General features: G+C 42.1%; 1 protein-coding gene across 5 annotated transcripts in view; it reads left to right on the top strand.

Annotated features, from left to right (window-relative positions):
* The first annotated feature begins 793 nt into the window (after positions 1-793).
* Positions 794-21,995, top strand: part of MMS22L (MMS22 like, DNA repair protein) — a 135,222-nt gene continuing 114,020 nt past the window's right edge. The window contains exons 1-8 of one of the 5 annotated variants that reach the window (XM_053287581.1): positions 794-943; positions 3,509-3,545; positions 6,962-7,112; positions 8,057-8,182; positions 12,485-12,537; positions 13,644-13,731; positions 13,815-13,992; positions 16,566-16,659. In XM_053287581.1, coding sequence (XP_053143556.1) covers positions 3,524-3,545; positions 6,962-7,112; positions 8,057-8,182; positions 12,485-12,537; positions 13,644-13,731; positions 13,815-13,992; positions 16,566-16,659 — 712 coding nt within the window. In that variant the 5' untranslated portion in view covers positions 794-943; positions 3,509-3,523. Of the gene's footprint in view, positions 944-3,508; positions 3,546-6,915; positions 7,113-7,406; positions 7,528-8,056; positions 8,183-12,484; positions 12,538-13,643; positions 13,732-13,814; positions 13,993-16,565; positions 16,660-21,995 lie in introns of those variants that run through there. The other 4 variants (XM_053287580.1, XM_053287582.1, XM_053287579.1 and 1 more) reach the window with 4 other exon arrangements.

The following is a 21,995-nucleotide window of genomic DNA, read 5'->3' as shown; positions in this document are numbered from 1 at the left end:
AACCCTCCTGATGGACATAGTTTTATTGTGGGTGCTATTCATCTATTCTTTTACCAAGCAGCAGTGTGCCGAAGGGGTGGGATATAAATATTCTAACTGATTGATTGATTGATTAAATGCTACTATTAATTTTAAAAGTAAGTAGAGTGTGGAGGACATACTTTTATATCCCTGGCAACTTTTTAACACAAGAGAATGCTCTAGTCAGCCTGTTCTGTGCTCTGTCAAAAATAGAACAGCAAAAAAAGTTTGTTAGACTTGATCTCGGGGGAAAAAACCCTTATTAAAAGGGGCAGGACGGTTTCCCTTGATGAACTGCTTTTTTTGCAACACAGACACACATCGGACTCCAGCAGCGCACTTTGTTCCCTCTCTGCGGAACTTTTGGTAGCCGTCACGCCACCGCAACAAAGGAAAGGAGCCAGGCTAGAGTTTGCTCCCTTCAGCAGTCTCTGTGTTGCTTTTGCAGTAAAGTGCAGAGATCTCAGGTTCACACATCCGCGGTAAATGACATGCTTTTTGTATTAAAAATAAGCAACAAAAAGAGGCCCCAGCTTCACAGACTGTAGCCTGGACTGCTTTTCACTGCCAAGGGGGAGAAAGATCCCAGTTCCAGAAGTACCCCCGCCCCGATTTTTTGCTTCTCCATTAATCACTTCCTACAGCTACAAACCCCAACCAAACCAACTTATGGCTATACATAGTCTCGTGCACGTGGCTGCCCGAGTCTTATACTCGCGAGAGTTTTGAAGGGCCATTTCCCCCTCTCCGTCACATCTCCGTGAAACGTCATCACGGCAGCGCCGCAGAAGGACATAGCGCGGGAGTTACGAAGGAGCAGGGATAGGGGCTTCCCTGGAGTTTTGCGGCAGGAAGCGTGACAGTGCGGCCGTGAGAAGGGGGCAGCTGCTTTTTCAGTTGGGTGCGGAGCGCGCGCCAGCAGGTGGGTGTCCAAGAAGAGACGTGGAGCCTGACTTTCTCTTTGCTTGCGCGCGCTTTGCTCTCGGTGCTTGGCTTGTCTCTGAAGCGGCTACACTGGCCCCCTGAGTCACTCACATTCCCGCCATATGCACCCCTTGCGTTCTCTTTCTCACAGCAACCAGAAGGGCATGAAAGCAATAGTTGCATTTTCCCCACCCGCCCCCAACAACTAATATGCCTCTTGAAACATGGGCTTCCATGAAGTCATCGTTGCTAATAGCCCGGATAGATTTCTCCTCCCATGAGTTTGTATGATCCTGAGGTTCTCAACCTTTGGCACTCCAGATGTAGCCCAACTACAACTCCCATCAACCCCAGCTACAATCTATTGTAGTGTATTTACCTGAATCGAAGATTACTCTGAATTTAAGACAACCCCCTTAAAAAGTAGAGGTTAAATACAGGTTATACCTGCATTTACTCAAAAGAAACAGGATGCTGAATTCACCTGATTTCTAATATCAAAAACCTTGGGAAAAACCTGTTCTTGGATTCAGGGAAATACAGTATTTCTCCCAGTCCCTGTGAGGTGTAGTCCTTCCTCAAGGAAGCTTAAACTGCATCTCCTCTATAAACAATTATTCACCTGAAGAGTTCTTCTGTCTCTTCACAGTGTTTCTACCATACCATACTGGAGAAATTGACAGGAATGACTACCTGAACCCCAGGTCTATCTTCCTTCCCAGAGCCTCATTGATTAATTCATTAAGTGCCGTCAAGTCGGTGTCAACTGTTAGCGACCACATAGATAGATTCTCTCCAGAATGATCTGTCTTCAACTTGGCCTTTCAGGTTTCTCAGTGGTGCATTCATTGCTGTTGTAATCAAGTCCATTCACCTTGCTGCTGGTTGTCCTATTCTTCTCTTTCCTTCAACTTTTCCCAGCATTCTGGAGCCTCATAGTCAGATGCAATACATTCGCAGTCGTACCTGGCAGTCTCATTCATTCTGACATAGATGAGCAAGAAGAGATAGTGATCAAGTTCTTCTGATGATCAATAAAAAAGTTATTGATATGATTCATTTAAAAGAAATGTGCACACTTTATTTCCTTTTCCAATGCATCATCCAAAGTGTTGTTTTGTGTTACATTGCTGAGGGAACATATTTAAAACCAGTTGGTATGGATTATTGATCTCATAATCCCCCTTAACCAGATGATCAGATGGTACTTCCAGATGATCAGAAGTAGGAGGAGAACATGGGGCCTCTTGTTCTTTCCATGATCACCTCCCTTCCAATTGCATTCAGGATTATCCTCTGCTAACTGAGCAAAAACATAATTTGTTAAAGTGGTGGTTCTAAAGTGGTGAGAGTAACTGGCCCTGTCTAACCATAGCACAGCATCCTTGTAGTGACTGTTGCTGGTGTCTACCTTATGTTTTCTTTTAGATGGTGAGCCCTTTCTGGACAGGGAACCATTTTATTTACTTTATTTCCTATGTAAGCTGCTTTGAGAACTTCTGTTGAAAAGCAGTATATAAATAGTTGTAGGAGAAGGATTATGAATGAACTGGAAATTCTAATCTATCAAATGTTAACATGGAATCTGGTATGATGGCCAAGAGTCAACATAGTCTGCACACTCTGCCATTTCTCCAGCTTCAGCCAAAGAGAAGCACAAGAGTCACCACTTCCCTGCCCTTTCCTCCCACTCTGGTACTAAGAATGCTTAGTAGCAAGCTGCTGCTCTGCATCGCTACCACTTTCAGCCTGTCTGATTTAGACAGAGTGAGAGAGTATGTGTACTTCCCGTGTTCTGGGGTGGCAGGCATGCTGAGTATTTGCTTCAGTTTGACAGGTGCTGCAGAGGGAGGAATAAGCTTGCTTCTCAGTGGTAGGGAACAGGATGGAAAAAGAAGCAAGCAGCAGCAGGGCCCTTTTCCACCTGAGTTTAGGAAGAGTGCAGGGCTGCCTTGTTCTTTTCCCTCCCAACTCTTCTCAGTATGTGAGGAATCTGCTGTCTGTTCTGCAGCATGCACACATGATTCACAGAATTTTAAAGGAACCTTGGAAGTCTTCTAACACAACCCCTCCTCAGTGCAGGATTCTGCCTTCTGCTCTTAATCAGCTTGGCTGGAAGGGATGGAGGGGTGTTGAAGGGCAGTGGCAGCTCACATGCTGAGATGTATAGTGGAGTGGAGGAAGAAAGAAAGAAAGAGGAGGTGGCTCAGGTTAATGAACAAGGTGCCCTTCTTGGAACTGGAGAGCAGGAGACTTTAGCTGACTTTGCGCTGACAACTCTCCATCCTTCTGGAATGGCAGGGGGCAGTTCTCAGTGGAGATGGTCTCTGTCTTTTCTGTTTCTACAACTCCTGTGGAAACTTTAAGCGGAGAGTAGCACAATCCTAGATGTGTACTTGAAAGTCCCATTTTGCTCAGTGGGACTTGCTCCTGGATTCGTGTGTATACCAATCCTATGCATACTTTCATAAGAATAAATCTCATTGAATACTGTCGGACTTACTTCCGAATAAGTATATAAAGATTGTGCTGTAAGCCTACATTCCTTTGCATATGTTTCCAGGTAAAGCACCATTGCATGCAGTGGGACTTACTTCCAGGTAAGCATGCAGAAGGGCAGCAAAGACTTGGCTAAAATAAAATTTGCTTTAGCTAATAATAGGGATGTGCGTGAACCGGTTCAGCAGTCCTTTTATGGACTGCCGAACTGGTTCAGAGGTCCAGCGGTTAGGATGGTTCAGCGGCGGTGGGGTTTACCTTTAAGAAGTAAGGGAGGATGCTCTCTTCCCCGCCCCACTCAACGTTTCCTCCGCCGGTTCTGTGCCCAAAATCTCTGCGTGGGGCGGCAGCATACCTTCTTGCCGCCTTGGTCAGTGTCAGACCAAAAGTGGCCGGTGCACATGTGTGACCTGTGCATGTGCACTGGCCACTTCCTGTCTGATGCTGACCAGGGCGGCAAGAAGGTATGCTGCTGCCCCATGCAGCGATTTTGGGCACAGCGCCGGCAGGGGAAATGTGGTAGTGTGGTGGTAAGAGCACCCTCCATGCTCCTTAAAGGTACCCCCCCTCCACAGAACCATCCGCCTTCTGGACCTTGTACATCCCTAGCTAATAAAGCTAGCCAAAATTTGTGGGCCACTTGTGATAGCTATTACTTTTTGTTATCTGCTGCAACAGCACAAGCCTCTGTAGAATGAGACTGTCCATTCTTAGAAATAACCCCTTGAACTCTGTGTAGCCATCTCTTAGTAGGCCTGTGCTTTGGTGTGACCAAAGCCAAATAGGTTTCAAACTCAGCGAGGGGTGGGACAGCACATGCAGTGTGCGGGGAGATGTGCACAGGAAACATGGGGAGGGCTAGTTCTTTCAAGATTATTAGCCCATGACGTAATAATCAGCCATAGCACTAGTCCTAGAAATAAGAGTATTTGCTATGTTGAGTGTTCATTAGGCATTTGTCAGTACATAACACTCCAATTTCCCAATCTTTTATTTCAGATTTGCATACTAGTCAGTAGTAAGTAGATGTTAGAAAATAAGTGAATGACTGATGGTAAACTTATTATCATTGCTTTAGGATTGAACTATATGCTACCTAGTAGTCACAGTTGCATGAATGAGTCTTAATTTGAAACTTGATTTTCTGTTTATGCTGAAATAATATTTCCTATCGATAATGATGGCAATAGAGGAAAGAAGGAAATAATTTGAAAAGGTTTTCTACCTTCTATTCTTTCCGTGACCACCATTTCTCGATTTAAATAAAGTGCAATAGGCCTTGTGCGTTTGTTTCTTTTTATATGACACTTATTCCTGCAACTGTTCCTAAATTTGGATACATTCCTTTCAGCTATTTTGGGTAAAAGTAGAAAAGTAACAAAGAACAAATTACAGAAGGCCTTGCAGGCTGCAGTTCATTAAAATAGATTCTTGAGCTGAACAAGAAATCTTGCAAAGACCCTTTATGAATAATAAATATATCTGTAAACATTCAGCCTTTATGTTCAAATGTGTTTGTACAGCTATATAATTTCTGTTAGGGACCAGAAAATCCAAGGGTTTCCAACCTTCAGCCATTGTGGCTAAGGATGATGGGAGTTGTAGTCTAACACCATCTGGGGATACAAGATTGGGAATCCCTTGCTTTAAGTTATAAAGCCTTTGTAGGTGTTTCCTATTAAGAGCTTGTCTCAATTTTCTCCATTTGCATCATTGGTTTAAATGATTTTGTAAGATTGATACTAGTGTACACTTCCTCACAACGTAACTAAAATAACCACGGCAGTCTCAGGCAGGACAATATAAGCTGTATCCTTAAAAATCGCTTCATATACTAATACCACTAAACAATGAGTTAGAAGTTTTATGTATTGGGAATGTAGTGGCAAAGAGACTGAGTTGCACTCATCAGAACTTCCCAAAGTGCCTCTGCCGTGAATTCACTAGTTGGCTTTAAGCAAGCCTTTCGCCCTCACCACCCTAGCTTCATATGAAGATAATATCTCAGGAGTATGGAAAGACCAGTGTGCCCAGAGCGGAAGGCAAGAAAGGATGCACTCAGGCCAGGGGAGAGCATAACATCACCCTGCACAGAGACCACCTCTGGCCTGTGAGGTCTGCTGGGGCAGTCCCTCTTCCTCCTTCCCAGGAGTACGGAAAGACCAGTGTGCCCTGAGAGGAAGGCAAGAAAGGAGGCACCCAGGCCAGGGAGCTCTTGTCCTCGCCTCCTGAAAAGATCAACAGCCTGAGACATTTTATTAATCTGTAATTTGCTTCTTTTAATATTGTAAACCGCTTTGGTTGCCGTTGTCAAGGCAGAAAGGTGTTATAAAAATGTAGCAAATAAATAAATAAATAATACTGAAAGAATTGCTGTAAGGATTGCATCAAGATAATACATATGAAGTATTCTGCACTCCATAAAGTGCTGCACAAACGCCATGTATGTTGGGTGTGACAATTTATTAGGTCTGGGCTTTTGGCGGCATCAAAGCTGAATAATCTGCACCAGGGCTCCTTGCAGTACAGCTGTCCCCACATTATCCCGAGTACTTCCAGAGTGGGAGAGGAAACCCGTGGCAGCATGAAGCAGGAACCACTGGGAGGGGTCTTCCAAGTGTTGCTTGGAGGAATTATTCTATCAGCACTCTCCCACCATACACCGCCCAAAGTATCACCGCTGTGGTATGGGGCTCAGCTTCACATAAAGGAGCCCCCACTCCCTCGGCCCCACACTGCATGCTTGCAGTACTATGTGGGGTGTTTGCTCTGCAAGCTGTGACCTCTGCACAGTGCCAGCACAAAGGTGCAGATAATTTGGCTTCAGTACCACCAAAGCACAGGACTACAATTTACTGTTATTTGGCACATGACTGAATATTTCCCATTCAGTCTGGGATACCTGGGGGACCTCCTGCTTCCAAGGGTTCCTGCCCGCTTGACGAGGTCATCTGAGGGGGCTCTGCTCTGGGTGCTGACAATGGAGGAGGCTCAGTTGTCGTGCACGCTGGACAGGGCCTTCTGTGTTGCTGCCCCCAGACTCTAGAATGCTCTCCCAGTGGCTATTCGCTCCTCGGTCTCTATCACAGTTTTTAGAAAGCATGTTAAATCTTGTCTTTTTATCCAGGCGTTTATATGATTGTCTTTACTGCTGCTTCTTTGTATTTTGTACAGTTTTTATGCTTGTATTTTAAATCTTTTTAATCATATTTGATTAAAATATTAGTTTAGCTGAATATTTTAATTATGTCATTTTTTATATTCTTGTTTCTAATTTTTGTGTAAACCACCTTGGGATTGTTTATATACCACCTTGGGGTGGTATATAAATTTCACAATAAAATAAACAATAAATAAATAAATATTTTCAAGGGCTGTGTTGGGCTGAATGCTTGTTGTAATTCATTAGACAAAACATAATTCTGACAATTATGCGATCCTTTAAAAATATACAGTTATGTGTTGTTTTAGGGAGAAGTGTGAACAATGGATGATGATGGTTTCAATTGTCCCTCAGTGGCATTGTCACTCACAGACAGCTTAGAGATGGCCATGGAAGTGGAGAGGCAGTGCTCCATACCTCCCAGTTTCTCCTGTGCATCAGACACTAGAACTGGAGGGAAAACCTTTTCTGCTGATTCCTATTTAGCAAGTGGGTCTCTTAAGAGGTACGTAAAACTTTAAATCTCACTCTTGGCACTTCTGTCCTGAAATACTATTGGGCAGGCTTGACTTTACTAAGAATGTTTCAGTGGCATAATTAGTGGAGTAGTATTAAACTCCCGTGTGTGTGTGTGTGTGTGTGTGTGCGTGCGTGTGTGTGCGCAGGGCTGAGAATTTAGCATGTTTAATTAGTTTCTTCTAACAGCTGCTGTGTGCCACTGTAATCCCATTAGTCTCTTTGACTTTTGTTTGAATAGGTGGTTTGGGGACCCGATTCATATATTACTGATGTTGCTGGAAAACTGCTTTCTTTCTATTTGAGCTCCATGTCGCAGTGGCAATCTATGCAAATATTGTTCCTGTGGCCCGTACCAACAGCAGTACGATACTGAAGCAAGATCTGGGTGACCTGTGTAATCAGTGCGTGCATAGTTTACTATTGTACTGTACTAGCACACAGAAGAGATACTTCTGTAGCAGTCGCACTATGTTAGCAATCTATGGATTGGACTGTAGAGCTTTGTGGGATATTATAAACATAATGCTCATAATCTCTTAAAGAAGGTCAAGTGATTGGAAGCAGATCATATGATTGTTTGCTCCCTCCCTTTTCTACTGTACATTCCTGCCTTTCTCTTAACTAGTTTTAACCTTGGTTCTGACTGGTGCCAATGGAAATATTGGTGACACTGTGTTTGCTGTTAATCTGTACCTGCGTTGGTGCTTCTACAAAGCTGTGCTGTGGCTGGGTGTACATGTGCAGTTTCTTAATAAGTAGTGAATGGAGCAGGTAGTGGAAGGCCACACACCGAAAACAAATGTACAGAGCTAGAGCATGTTGACAAAATAGTACCAGTACTCAAAGTGTGTGGGGGAGGGGGGAGGGAGGGAGGGAGGGAGGGAGAGAATCCTTTCAAGAATCTGTGAATAATACTGCTTTGTTTTCCAGGTCTTTGCTGGGGCTAGATCCCTTTCCAACTGACTATGAAGAAGACACCATTGAATTGTTTGCTTTTCAGTGGGTTACTGAAATGGCTTTAGTAGAGTCCTGTACGATTCTCTTTGGATTATTTAGGTATGTGTTCTCTCTAATTTTTTCCGTCTGTGCGTGGAATGAGTTTTTTTCTGGGCAGCAGTATCAAGACAGTGTGTGCAAGAGTGGGACCTTCCTGATTAAACATGAGTAGGATCTAAAATTGACTGAGTGGACATCAAAAAACGTGCGAGCATGCACACATGCACATTCCTTAGAGGGAACACTGATCGTAGCACATTCTCGGCCTTTTGGCTGGGAAAGCATTCTCTACCGTGTCATCTGTTCTCTGAATATATTCTTCTTTAAATCATATTGCACACTGTATCTGGGGGCCTTGATATGGTCCTTCAAACATAACTCTTCCTCCATTAACACAACTTTATTGTTGCAGTGCATTTTGAGACTATAAAAATGGTTATGCTTTGCTGTGTCTCAGATGGCAGGTTTTGGGGTTTTTTTTTGTTAATGCTGGCATATCTTAAGCTTACTGAAAAGTAAATCCCACTAAGTTAAATAGATTTTCTTTCTAGTATATGTGTTTAGGATTGCAGTCTTCCTACAGCTTGGTTCTATTTTACAAGACAATTGCATTGAAGTAAAACCAGTGCACATTCAGATCCCAGTGCATATTCAGCAGTACTGAGGAGTCTTGCCCAAACTCCGGTTGGAACAAGCCCCCTTTCCCTTACCTCCACTGATAATTTCTTTTTAATATGCAACATATGAGAACATTTTTCTCAGTTCCGTTTGTCCCTTCACATGGTTCATACTGGTTCTCACAAAGCCTTAGTGTTTCCTTCTAACTGGATAGGTTCTGAGAAGCACTGGATTGTGAATAATAAATTGTTCTAAAGGTAAAGTGTGTCGTTGAGTAGGTGTCGACTCCTGGTGACCAAAGAGCCCTGTGGTTGTCTTTGATAGAAAGCAGGAGGGGTTTGGAGGGGTTTACCATTGCCATCTCCCGCGCAGTATGAGATGATGCCTTTCAGCATCTTCCTATACTGCTGCCTGATATAGGTGTTTCCTGTAGTCTGGGAAACATACCAGTGGGGATTCAAACCAGCAACCTCTGCTTGGTAGTCAAGCCATTTCCCCACTGCGCCATTAGGTGGCTGGGAACAAACTATATAAGTGAAGTGACATTTTTGCAGAACACCCCACCCCTTCCATTTGCAGCCTCATGCATTCTCCAGAAGAAGAGCATGCAGCCTGATTGGCTGGCTGAATCAGGAAAGGGAAGCTTGGCTAAAATTCTCCCCCCACCCCGTATAGTCCAAAGTCTTGTAGTGCTAATATACCATGGAAGTGGGGTTTAGGGGAAAACTGACAGATAGTAAGGTAACATGTGACTCTTCCTCTGCCCATTGAATGAACACACACACACACACACACACACACACACACACACACACACACACACCCCATTTTAGTTCCTATTTAGGCCTGATGCTCTCTACCCAGGATCTGGAAATAAAATGGTCTTGAGATATGTCTTCATGGGCTAATCGGCATATGTGGGAAGGAATAAACATTCCTCCTGTCCTACAGATGCACTTCCCTCTCTGTCATCTTCACATTAACTTGGGGTCCCCCCAGGGCTCAGTACTGGGACCAGTGCTCTTTAACCTGTTCATAAATGATCTAGAAGTTGGGGTAAGTAGTGAAGTGGCCAAATTTGCAGATGATGCTAAACTATTTAGGGTAGTGATATCCACAAGATTGTGAGGAAATTTCTCCAAACTGGGGGAGTGGGTGACAAAATGGCAAATGAAGTTCAATGTAAGCAAGTGTAAAGTAATGCATATTGGAGCAAAAAAAACCCAACTTCATATATATGCTGATAGGATCTGAGCTGTCAGTGACAGAGCAGGAGAGAGATCTTGGGGTCGTGGTGGACAGCTCATTGAAAGTGTTGACTCAGTGCTCAGAAGCAGTGAAAAAGACCAGTTCCACGTGAGGGATCATTAGGAAGGGGACTGAAAATAAAAATGCTAATATTATAATGCCCTTGTACAAATCTGTGGTGTGGCCACATCTGGAATACTGTGTACAGTTTTGGTCACAGTATCTTAAGGATATTGTAGAACTGGAAAAGGTGCAGAAGAGGGCAACCAAGATGATCAGAGGCCTGGAGCACTTCCTTTATGAGGCAAGGCTACAACATCTGAGGCTCTTTTACTTTGGAAAAGTGGTGACTATGGGGAGACATGATGGAGGTGTATAAAATTATGCATGGAGTGGAGAGAATGGACAGAGATAAATTTTTCTCCCTCTCTCATAACACTTGAACCAGGTGTCATCCCATGAAACTGAAGGTCTGGAAATTTAGGACTGACAAGAGGAAGTACTTTTCCACACAGTGCATAATTAATTTATGGAATTCTTTGCCATGGGATGTGGTGATGGTCACCAGCTTGAACGGCTTTAAAAGGGGCTTAGACAAATTCATGGAGAACATGTCTTTCACTCAAAGGCACGATGCCTCTCAATAGGGAGTTGCAGGGGAGCAACAGCAAAAGAGAGGGCATGCCCTCACCTTTTGCCTGTGGGCTCCCCGGACATCTGGTGAGCCACTGTGAAACATGATGCTGGACTAAATAGGCCTTGTGCCTGATCCAGCAGAGCTGTTCTTATGGTGGCAAACATGGGTTTTGGAACACAAGCTTGCTGAGGTAATATGGAATTCCACTCTGTGGCTGTTAGATGGTTGTAGCTAATCACAAGGCCCACATAATGGGAAAACTGCAGCAAAATGATCCACACAGTGAAATAATTGATAAGAGTTTATGATATTCCCAGCTTTTGGGACAGTTATATTTCTCTTACTCTCATGTGCATTCCATTTGTTCATTTCTTGTGTATGGAGTTCCTTTTATAAATTGCATTTGCTCAAAATAAAATATTTTCTTTACATTCTAATCCTGAACATGCCATCTAGTTTATTCTTCTTTTTTTAAGCATCTGTATTACCATCGGATGAGGCTACACTTCAGAATAGTTTGACATTTGAAAATTGCATCTAGTGCAGAATGGATCTGCTTGTTTATTAACTGGCATTTCCTGTAAAAGGCACCTTACACCTGTGCTATATGATTAGCTGTGGCTGTCATTTCATTTGAGTAAAGTTGATGATTCAGGCTATGCTGTAGCCTGGTTACACAAAGTTGCTTAACCTTTTGGTGAATATTCTGTAGCAACTTTGTTTAATGGTTATGGGAGAATCTGCCAATCAATGTCAAACGCTCAACAGCTTTAACGGAGTCCATTTTGAAAATATGCGATCATATACTTTGATCATAAAGTTGTTGTTATTACTTCAGATTAGAAAACATGCCTAGCCAGTGAAGCTTCTAGAGTTACTAAGTAGGGTTGCCATATACCAGTTTCCCAAATCCTGGGCATCACATTTTTCATATTATTAGTATTAGTATTGCCTCTGAATTACAGAGGACAAAAAAACTAACGAACTCAATTTCTCTGTTGTCAGTTCCAAGCAAAACGGTATGAATAATTCCCTCCAAATAAAAGAAGCCACAGTATGCCATAAACTCATAGGAGATGTATTGGAACAAGGTGTTTTCAGAGAAAATAACTTCGGCTGTCTCTGGAAATTACTGCATAGCAATTGCAAGGCCAACTGAAAGGAATATTATCACACAATTTCCCTGTGATTCTGGCCAGAGACATAAGCATTAGTGCCCACACACCCCGCTCCAACCGTCCCACTATTGGTCAGTTACACATCATAAAACATGTGCTGTCTTTATGCTAGAGAGCTGGAAGGTGGGTGCACGCTTGTTTCTTATCAAAGGATTGGACAGAATATTCTAGACTTCAAGACTGCTGGCACATATTTTTTTGTTTTGAATTAAAGTTAAGAAATCCAACAACTTGTGTAGTTTTAAGACTTAATTCTTTGAGATGTGAAGAAATTTCTTCAGTTAATCACAAATACTGTGATTAATTAGCCAGTAGAAAAGTGTAATGGTTATGCAAGCTTTTGATGGGGGAATTAGGTTTGTCGCCTCATAGTTGTAAGGACTTACATAGGAAGCTGCCATATACTGAGTCAGACCATTGGTCTATCTAGCTCAGTATTGTCTTCAGAGACAGGCAGCGGCTTCTCCAAGGTTGCAGGCAGGAATCTCTCTCAGCCCTATCTTGGAGAAGCCAGGGAGGGAACTTGAAACCTTCTGCTCTTCCCAGAGCGGCTCCATTCCCACTCTGGGAAGAGCAGAAGGTTTCAAGTTCTCATTGTTAGTAACTTACCAAGCACGTACTTGTTCATAATGTGTTGAAGTATTTTATTCATTTAAAATAACATGCCTGTTTCTTTACTAGGCAGCAAATACACAAGCTGGAAAACCTCATTCAGTCAAATTCATCTGATTTTGGTAAGTTTGTTTAAAAAAGTTTCTTAAAGCATACACACAATTTTTTAAAAGATACCAATTATGTATTTGACAATAGTTACTTTTTCTTTATCCATGTAAAATCCAGTGGAAAAGTTGATAGCTGGTTTCAGCTTTGTCCTCGAACACTGGTGGTAGTTGATGATTTCAGTGCTGGCCGCAGTGATGACAATTATGACAGTATATTATATCTTTGTGCTTGACAGCTAAACCAAGGATATTGTCATTGCAAAGTATAAGTACGCATTCTGCATGGCAGTCCACAAATTATGAACTTTATAAATGCCCTTAAGACAATATGCCACAGCCTAAAACTCTGTGGCTCTCATGCATACATGGAGTTTTGTGTAAGCAGTGACAGCTCCATTTATTTCAGTGTAGAGGTAGGTTTTAAAAATTACTATTTCCCGTGTGCATGCAGAGCTTTTCCCATTGAAAACATGATTGGATACTCTACTCATTCGTCAAAAGTTACTATATCTAGGCTAGTGCATCTGTGATACAGCTGATGCTTTAGCTTTTTGGTCCAAATTCCAGGCCAGCATTAGGTTTTGGATATCTGTCACCATTATTTGTGAGTTTGCTTTCACTGAGGTACAATCCAAGCATTATGGACTAGCCATTGCTCTCACTTGAAATTATTCTATATTGTGAGCTGTTCGTATGTAGTGACCCACCATGTAGACTATATTATTTTCTCTGGGTTGTAGCAAACCCTTTTTGATGTTTTATTCTTTAAAAGGACTTTTTGTAGCATCAAGGAGAAAATTGCCTGATCCATGTGGTGAGCTGCTGCATCTGAGCACCTTCCCATTTAGAGTGTCCTTCGTGTGCTTTCCAGTTGTGCTCAGCAGACTTTGGATGTTCAGTGTGTTTGACATTTTGTCCATAACTTCTCGTGTCTTTTATTTCACCTGGAATGAAAGAGGATTCTGCGCCCAGATGACAAAATTGGGCCAATTTGTTCTAATTCTTTCTTTTTCATCTTGCTGTACTTAAGTATAGGAATGAGCATTTTGTTTCCTCAGATAGGTGGGGATCTAAGGCCACATCAGTGCACAACAACTTAATCTGTGCCTTACTTTCAGGTCACGCTGCAAACCTTCATTGTGAGGCCCATAAAATCAGGCAGCAGTGTGCTGAATTCCTACAGTATGTGAAAGTTTTCATCTTCAGGTGAGATGTCAAACAAAATTCACATGTAATTCATTCTATATATTTAGTGCCATGTGATGTTACAAATTAATATACTCATTCAGGTACCTGGATCCCCAAGAAGCAGAGGATGCTAGATTGTTCCATCCATACGAGAAACAAGAAGCACAACTTCCTTCTTTGCTCGTTGAGGAGCTCCATTCTTTGATTTTGCATATTGGACGTCTGCATGAACTCCCTGTGTATATCCTAGGAGGATTAACTGTTGTGCCTCAAGCAAAGGTTTGACTGTTAGTTGTTCTGGTTTTGTGTGTGTGTGTATGTGTATGTGTATGTGTATGTGTATGTGTATGTGTATGTATATATATATATATATATATATATATATATATATATATATATATATCAGTGTAGCTAGAAAAGAGGAGGTGGTGGAATTATTTATCATCATCATAATATTTTATATACTGCTTTTCAGGGGGGAAATGTTCTTAAAACAGATTTCATAGCAAAGGGAGTTGGAAGATTGCCCCCTGTGCTAAAGGGGTCCACAGTATAAAAAGAAACACAAGGAAGGCACCAGCATCAACTACTGAGAGGGATTCTCTGCTGAGCTGAACAGGGGCGGTTGTTCTCCCACTGCTAACTATAAGAGCCACCATTTTAAAATATGCCTCTTTGCCCAGCTAGAAGGGGTAATGAGCAGTAGCATTTATAGCCCAATGGCTCCAGTCTTATCTTTGCTGTCAGATCACACAGGCAGGGATATTGTGGGTCTCCCACCAGTGTAGTGCCATAGCTTGGGGTATAACATTGGCAGTAAGACCTGATGTAACACAGGCATACCCCTTTGGTGTCCTTCCAGTTGAGACCCATGTTCCACCTTTGGTGCAGTAGTTCCACATACCGTAGTGGCACTAGATGGTTTGGAGAAGTGGTTGTAGATTCTGCATCTCTATCTCATGGTAAAAATGTTATTTGTTTGGTGAGAAGATAGACATACCTCACTTGCCAACCACAGAGTTGTGTTAGCGCAGTGCCACCATAGCTACTGTGACACTAAACGGTCGAGCTGCCCACCATTGTCATCAACAGCAAATGGCTATTGGTTTTTGTAGTGTATCAGCTGCTGTCCACAGTGTAGGCATCTGTGGTATAAGTGGAGTACGTCATATTTTAATATGTAAATGGCTTTCTGAAATGACTTTCTTTAAATGTCACATTTAGTATGAGATGGCTATCTGAAGCAAGTAATGGGGAGGAGATTATGAATTAGCACATAAACTCTTGATATTTATTTTGGGATGACACCATCCTTGCCAGACCTTGTGGCCTTCAGTATTGAGAGAGGCATGATTCCCCCCTCCCTCCCTCCATTGTATTGAATTGATATTTAAAAGGGCTGCCTTCATACGTAGTTCAGAAACTTCAGTTAGCTCAAAATGTGGCAGCCAGACTGGTCCTGGGAGTAACCCAGAGAGACCATATTATGCCTGTTTTGAAACAGTTGCACTGGCTGCCGATATGTTTCCGGGCAAAATACGAAGTGCTGGTTATTACCTTTAAAGCCCTGAACAGTGGTGTGTTGAGGCACAGACCACGGGACAGGGGTCCGTGGCCTCTGGCCTCCTGGGGCCCCCCAAATGTGGAGCCTCAATGACCCACCGCTGTTGCCTGGCCCCACCGCATGTGCCACTGCTATTTACCCCTCTTTACCACCAAGGTGGGTGGGTGAGCGGAGCAAAGAAGGCCATCCCCACCTGATGGCAGTGGCGGGTGCAAGCGAGCCTTCTCAGCCTGCGCAGACTGGCCGTGGCCTCCATGTGCACTCAGTAGGAGTATGGAGTGTTGCATGTGACACTCCATACTCCTACCATGCATGCAGGCAGGCAGAGGCCGGTCTGAGTAGGCTGAGGAGGCCCGCTTGCACCCGCCACTGCCATCGGGTGGGAGTGGCCCGCCACCACCTGCTCCTCTCCACTCACTCCCAGTGTTGAAGAGAGGGAAATAGTGGTAGCGAGGGGAAAATAGCGGGGGCTGGGCAGCCCAAGAGGTATTTTTAACAAAATTAGGCGGGGGCTCGCAGCGGGGGGGGGGGGGGCTCCAAAGCCTTTCAGCCTTGGGTCTGGGCATAAAAAATGCCTAGGTGCACCCCTGGCCCTGAACAGCTTAGGTCCGGGTTACCTTAGAGATTGCCTTCTTCTGCATGATCCCCACCTCATGTTAAGATCATCTGAGGAGGTCTGTTTCCAGTTACCACCAGTATATCTGGTGGTGACTGAAAGGTAGGCCTTTTCTATAGCTGCTCCTGGGCTGTGGAATGCACTCTCAGAAGAAATCTGTAGTTTGGGTTCATTGTTGGCCTTCAGGAGAGCCCGTAAAACTTATCTGTTTGGACTGGCCTTCCAGGTTTTTAAACTGTTTTATATATTGTAATTGTTAAAATGTTTTTATGCTGTTTTTAAATTGTTCTGTAAGGATTGTTTTTAAAGGACTGATTTGTGGGTTTTATTTTTATTGTGTTGCACCACCCATAGCCATTTTGATGGGGTGGTATATAAATGTAATTAATTAATTAAATAATTAACAAAAATACATCAAATAATTCTAATCTCTTAATAATAAACCACCAATCCTAGCTCATTACAAAAGTAGCAGCTTCTTTTCCAGAAAATATGCAATTAATAGAGGTTGGCATCCAGATTAAATTATTTGTCCCATTAATTTTGATAGGTCTACTTATGAGCAATTTAGTCTGGTTGTCACCCACTATGTGTATATTCATCTATTTGAGCAAGAATTGTATTTGTGCATAATTTCACATCATTATGCTTTTTTTTAAAATTTAATTGTAGTTATTTCCCCCCTCATGGCATCTCCTGCATCTCCACCTAGACATCCACTGGTCAGTACTGGAAATTCTTCATATTCTTGGCAAAAAGCTGCCAAGTAAGTATCCATGTTGAATTAATGTTGGTATGCATGTTGCTGCACTTCTTATGTGCTCGATTTTGTGTTTGGGTTATACACTCTCTAATTCTGACTCCACAAATGAACAGTGGCCATTCTTCTAGACAATAATCTAAGAAAAATAAGCTCCCCTACAAATAATCAAGCAGATGTTTGCATACCATGAGCTGTATGCAAACCCCACCTTCTGCTCGCACTGATTGGGGGCAGGGAGTATTTCATCCATTCTTCCTTTCCCCTCTGGCCCTTTCACCCTCAGAAAACATTCTCCTGAGATACATTAAAACTTTTGGGACTCTTAGAAGCTGCTTCATGGAGTGGAGGAAGCCAGAGAAGAAAGGTCAGCAAAAATTGTACTTCCTTGTGCAAGTACAAGTATAGGCTCCAGGTTCTTCTTGCGTTACCTTACCTGCTGTTAATCAGTCCTGCTTGGATGACATTTCAGTCTTATTTAATTATTGGATTTTTATCCCACTTTTCAACCTAAGTTCGCAAAGTGAGTCACAGTATTAATAAAAAAGAAGCCAGCCTTCACTGATGGAAGCTGGCTGGCTGCAGGTGCAACAGCTTCAGGTGGATCTGGCTCTGAGAGCAGGAGAGTCAGATGCCAGTTGATCTCCACAGGTGGATGAAGAGGGCCTAGCTCTGTAGATAGTCTCCTGAGGGGAATGTGACCATTGAAAAAGTAATTTTGTGGATTTGTTGGTCAAAATGAAGACAACTAGCAGGAAGCTTCAATCACAGGTATATTTAGGCTTTTTAAAAATTAGAGTTTGAATCAAACACCAAAGACAGATGGTCAGTTTCACTATTTATACATCTGGATTTTTAACTTTTCTCCTCCTTTGGAGACTCAGAATGAGTAATTAATAAACTGTTAGTTTGTTGCTGACTGCTAATGGAGCATTTAGATAGGCAGAGTTTCCGCAAGCTCCTGCTGGGGTGGGGTGGCATTTGAGGGAGTTGGGAGCCACAAGACATACCCAGAATTGGTTAAGTTTTGGGGATAACTTGTTCTTACTGCCCCTGAACCAAAACCACCCCTGAAGAAACAGAGAGAATTTATGCTTTGCTGCCATGGAATGCTTTAACAAAGGCTCTGAAAGGAGGTTCTTCTCCTCCAATCAATCTGCGCAAGACATAACCTATATAAAGGAAAAAAGGAGAAAATGTCAAACACAAAACCAAAGAGGATATTGTGGAAAATTAAAAAAAGACTTGGCAAAAAGAAGAAAAAACATAGTGAAAAGCAATTAAAAACCAAAGAAAACGGTTTGAACAGACATTTCACCTTCCTGCTGCCCATTAATGCCCTGTTCTGTCCCTTATCAGTATAATATTTGAGTGTTCAGATCTGATGCACCACTTTTGTTGTGGGTTTTACTTATTGCTGTTATTAATGCTTAAGAGCTCCTTGAGCCTATCTTACATTTTCTTGTGGCTATGTCTGTGTGTCATGAAGACAGACATGAAAATGAAACAGTATGTGAAAATATTGATAAAATACCAAACCAGTATGTGTCTTTTAATTAAATATATATTTAGAAAGGTAAAGAATACATTGATGATAGCAGACAGTAATTGAAGTAAAACAAATTGACATGTATTTAATTATTCCAGGCAATTAAGCAAATGGCTGAAATACAGAAACAGCACATTTTTCCAGTGTTTATTACTTATATATGGATAGGAGGTTGGAACATGTTTCCAAATTGTAGGAGTAAAATAGAATTTGTAGAATCCAGCCTTGGGATACCCCTTATAGCATGTTTGTAAATCCCATCTTCCAAAGGAATCCCAAAGTGAGATTTTTGGCAGAGATTTTTCATTCCTATATGCCATATCATAAATCAGAACACATGACCTTTTGCTTCATTCCAATTCTATCATCCTTCCACTCTTAGAATTCCGTATTCTTAATCGGTTAATAATAGGATCTTAATCGGTTAATAATAGGATCAATTCATCTATATCTGTGTCCAACACAAGGTTTTTTTTAAAAAAAATCAATTAATAAATCAATTCACCTGTCTTTTTCACAGTAAAACCACACTTCTAAATCAGTTAAAAGGCCAATTCATCTCTCCATAACATATTTTAAACCAATTAACATATTTAGTAGAATTGTCCTATTGATTTCAATGGAATTTCCTACCTGTTTGTTCAGGCATTTTTATTCTATTTTTGAGTGAAAGGTCCTTGCACATAGCCTTTAAAAAAAAGAAGATGAAGCCACTGGCTAATTTGTCAGTTCTCCAACATAACCCTAAAAGCCCTAAATCTCATTCATTTTAAAAAGTCATCAAAGGATTTACATGCCCAACAAACAGTCCTTTAAAAGGTTGACTATTAGTTCAGTTACATACCTTCATCTTCACAAGCACAGAAATGTACTTTAAGTGGTGTGTGTGTTTGTGTTTCCAGTCAGTAGTGCCTAGTCTACAAAGATGCATTTCTTTTTTGAAAATCCACTAAAATAATTTAATAGACTGACTGTGATCAGAGCCCCACTTTGCTTCAGATTTAAAATGCACGACAGCATCAGAAATTGTGATTGGTTGACTGGAGTTGCCAGAGCTTCTGGCAATGGTTATGGCTAATTAAAGATAAGGATACATACTCTGATTTTTAAAAATCATTTCTCAGATGACATTGACAAGTTCCATTTTAAAGCAGTCAGGCACTGATCATTGTGGTTTTTGAGACCTGTCAGTCTTAACTACCGAATTGTTAGATGAGTGTCATTTTAACTCTTCTTTTACTGTAGCTTCCCAAGATTCCTATAACATGTAGCACTTGTTCAAAAATATGAATTAAGTGTTAAGTGTAATGACAAATGAGTGCTCTGTTTTAGTAGCTAGCATACTGGACATACATAAAATTTGGCAAAACCTAATGGGTGAGCAAAGAGATGTTTGGATTCCATAGTAGTTTTATTCTATTTGGAATGCGGGCTAAAATACAGGAAAACAGAGCCTCCAAAGCATGTTGTTATTGTTGTTGGTTGTTACATTTATAAACCGCCCCATCAAGAGGCTCTGGGTGGTTCACAAAAATATTTTCCCAAGTCTTTTTAGTTTTGTTTTTTTAAAAATCAAATTTTTGGGAAAAGGTATTAAATACTGGCCACATTTGCATATAACAGGGAACCAGAGTTGCAGGAACCTGCAGTTACCTTACTGTTCTGTTTGAACACGTGCAACTCCGGTCCCGTCCATTGCATGAAATGAGATTTTGCTTGGGAGACTCGTTTTAACCCTCTGTTTGTAGTGAGTTTCACTGTTAAAAACAAGGGTCCACAGAGCCATCTGAATGCAGCACTGGAGGCTGCATTCACCCAGACTGGAATTGAGGGAGGAAGCTCCCCTCTTCCTCTGTGATTGGCTGTGCAGGCTTTCCTTCAAGCAAGAAGGAAGCCTGCACAATCAGTCTCACTGCAGAGAGGACGCTCTCACTGTTGTCCAAATGTGGACAGGGGGGTGGGAGGGAGCGAAACCATGGGTCCATTGGACCCGCAGTTCCGTGTGACGTGGGAATGTGGCCACTATGTTTATCTGAATCCAATACTAGGTTTTTCCCAAGTTCTTTGATGTTAGAAATCAGGAGATTGTCTTAATTTCAAAGTTCTATGCCTTTCAGATAAATACAGGTAACACCTATATTTTTTTAAGGAACATCTTAAATTTAGAGCCATCTTCAATTTGGGTAAATATGGTATGTTCGTTCAGAGCAAAAGAATTCTTAAAATAGTGTTTTAAAATAATACTAGCTGAACCTGCACAGAGCATCTGTGTGCTAGTGCACTCAGTCTTTGGCTCCCCCTGCTTGCCCCTTCCTCACCTGCTCGCTGGGGGCCCCTTCCTCCCCCGCCCACCCGCTCACCCCGGAGAAGGAGGCTCTGCTGTCTCCTTGCCTCTCTGTGTAGGCACAGAGAGGCCTCATTGTGCCCCAGTGTTGCCCAACCTGTCATTTGGCCAGCAAGTGGGCCTAGAAAGGGAGGCTCTGCCACCCTCTCCGTCGCCTGCTTGGCTGGTATTGTAGGAGCAGCAGCTGGGCTGTCTGGGCACTTGGCACCCTCCTCCCAGCTGCCGCTTCCTCTCTCTCCTGCCTGCCCACTGTTTAATTTCTCCGGCCAGCCATCTGGTCAGCCCCTGCCAGCTGCTTCCTTTCTCCACCACCCGCCCACCTTTTTTTGCAGCTGCCCGCCACTTTCTCCTCTCCCCGACCGCTTTATCTTTCTGCTCACCTGTCTGTTGGCCTTATCTTTGCTGCTATTGCTTTCGCTTTCCTCTCCCCCTCCCAGCAGCTCGCTCACGAACTCTTGTGAGAGCTGCCACACATGGGATTAGCCATGGGTGCATCTTAGTAAATTATATATATAGACAGAAGATTGGCATTCAGATTAGAGCTGGGGTAGTACAACAAGATAAATTGTGGTAGCACAACAAGAGAAATTTGCACACATACGTTTGCTATGTGAAGTTTAGTGTGCAACTGTGGTACACATACAAGTTGTTCTACCTGTGGTACATCATATCTATCATATTGTAGCATATCATCATATCAGTCATATCATATTGTACATCCTATCCATGTCTTCTTAGTCCAAGAAGTAGTCTAGGACCAATATCCTTTCTTTCTGCAACATTATTGCACTACAACCTTGTGCAATAGTACAGTATTGTGCTAGTATTAATCCTTGTGCAATAGTATTATGCTAGTTCAACAGCAGTCTGGATGTAGTCCAGTATTCCTGGGATAACATTTGCCATATTCTTATACTTATACTCTTACCTTGGTTTTAGAGTTTATGATGTTAATGGTATTTTGATAAATGTGTTTTTCTGATTATTTGCATATAGTATTTTTATTTATTTTTTAATGTAGCAAAATACAAGCAAATCAAAACAAAGAAAATATAAAATGAAACAGTTGCATACAATTTTTATTGTTAACCTTTAGCAGATGTGATGAAAATGCAAACACTGTTGTTGTTATGGGATAACTCTTTACCCCACATTGGGCAGTCTTGGCAACCATGACAGGGGTACACAGAAGTACTTACTGTGAAGGAGCATCCATTTTTTTTTTGCTCTCCTCCTCTTTCTGTTCTCTTGCTTGATCGTCATGCTTACTTGCTTTTCTGTCCTTGCTAGTAGAAAAGGGGCAATTAAGCCTGTATGTATAGGCAGTGATGACTGGCTGACATGGGACTTCTTATTTTAATGTAAACCGCCCTGAGCCTTTTGGAAGGGCGGTATAAAAGTTTTAATAATAAATAAATAAATATTTGGAAAGGTCAAAAGTGCAGTGAT

The sequence above is a fragment of the Hemicordylus capensis genome, chromosome 1 (assembly GCF_027244095.1).
Source record: "Hemicordylus capensis ecotype Gifberg chromosome 1, rHemCap1.1.pri, whole genome shotgun sequence".
NCBI lineage: Eukaryota > Metazoa > Chordata > Lepidosauria > Squamata > Cordylidae > Hemicordylus > Hemicordylus capensis.
This window is presented reverse-complemented; position numbering and strand designations above follow the sequence as displayed.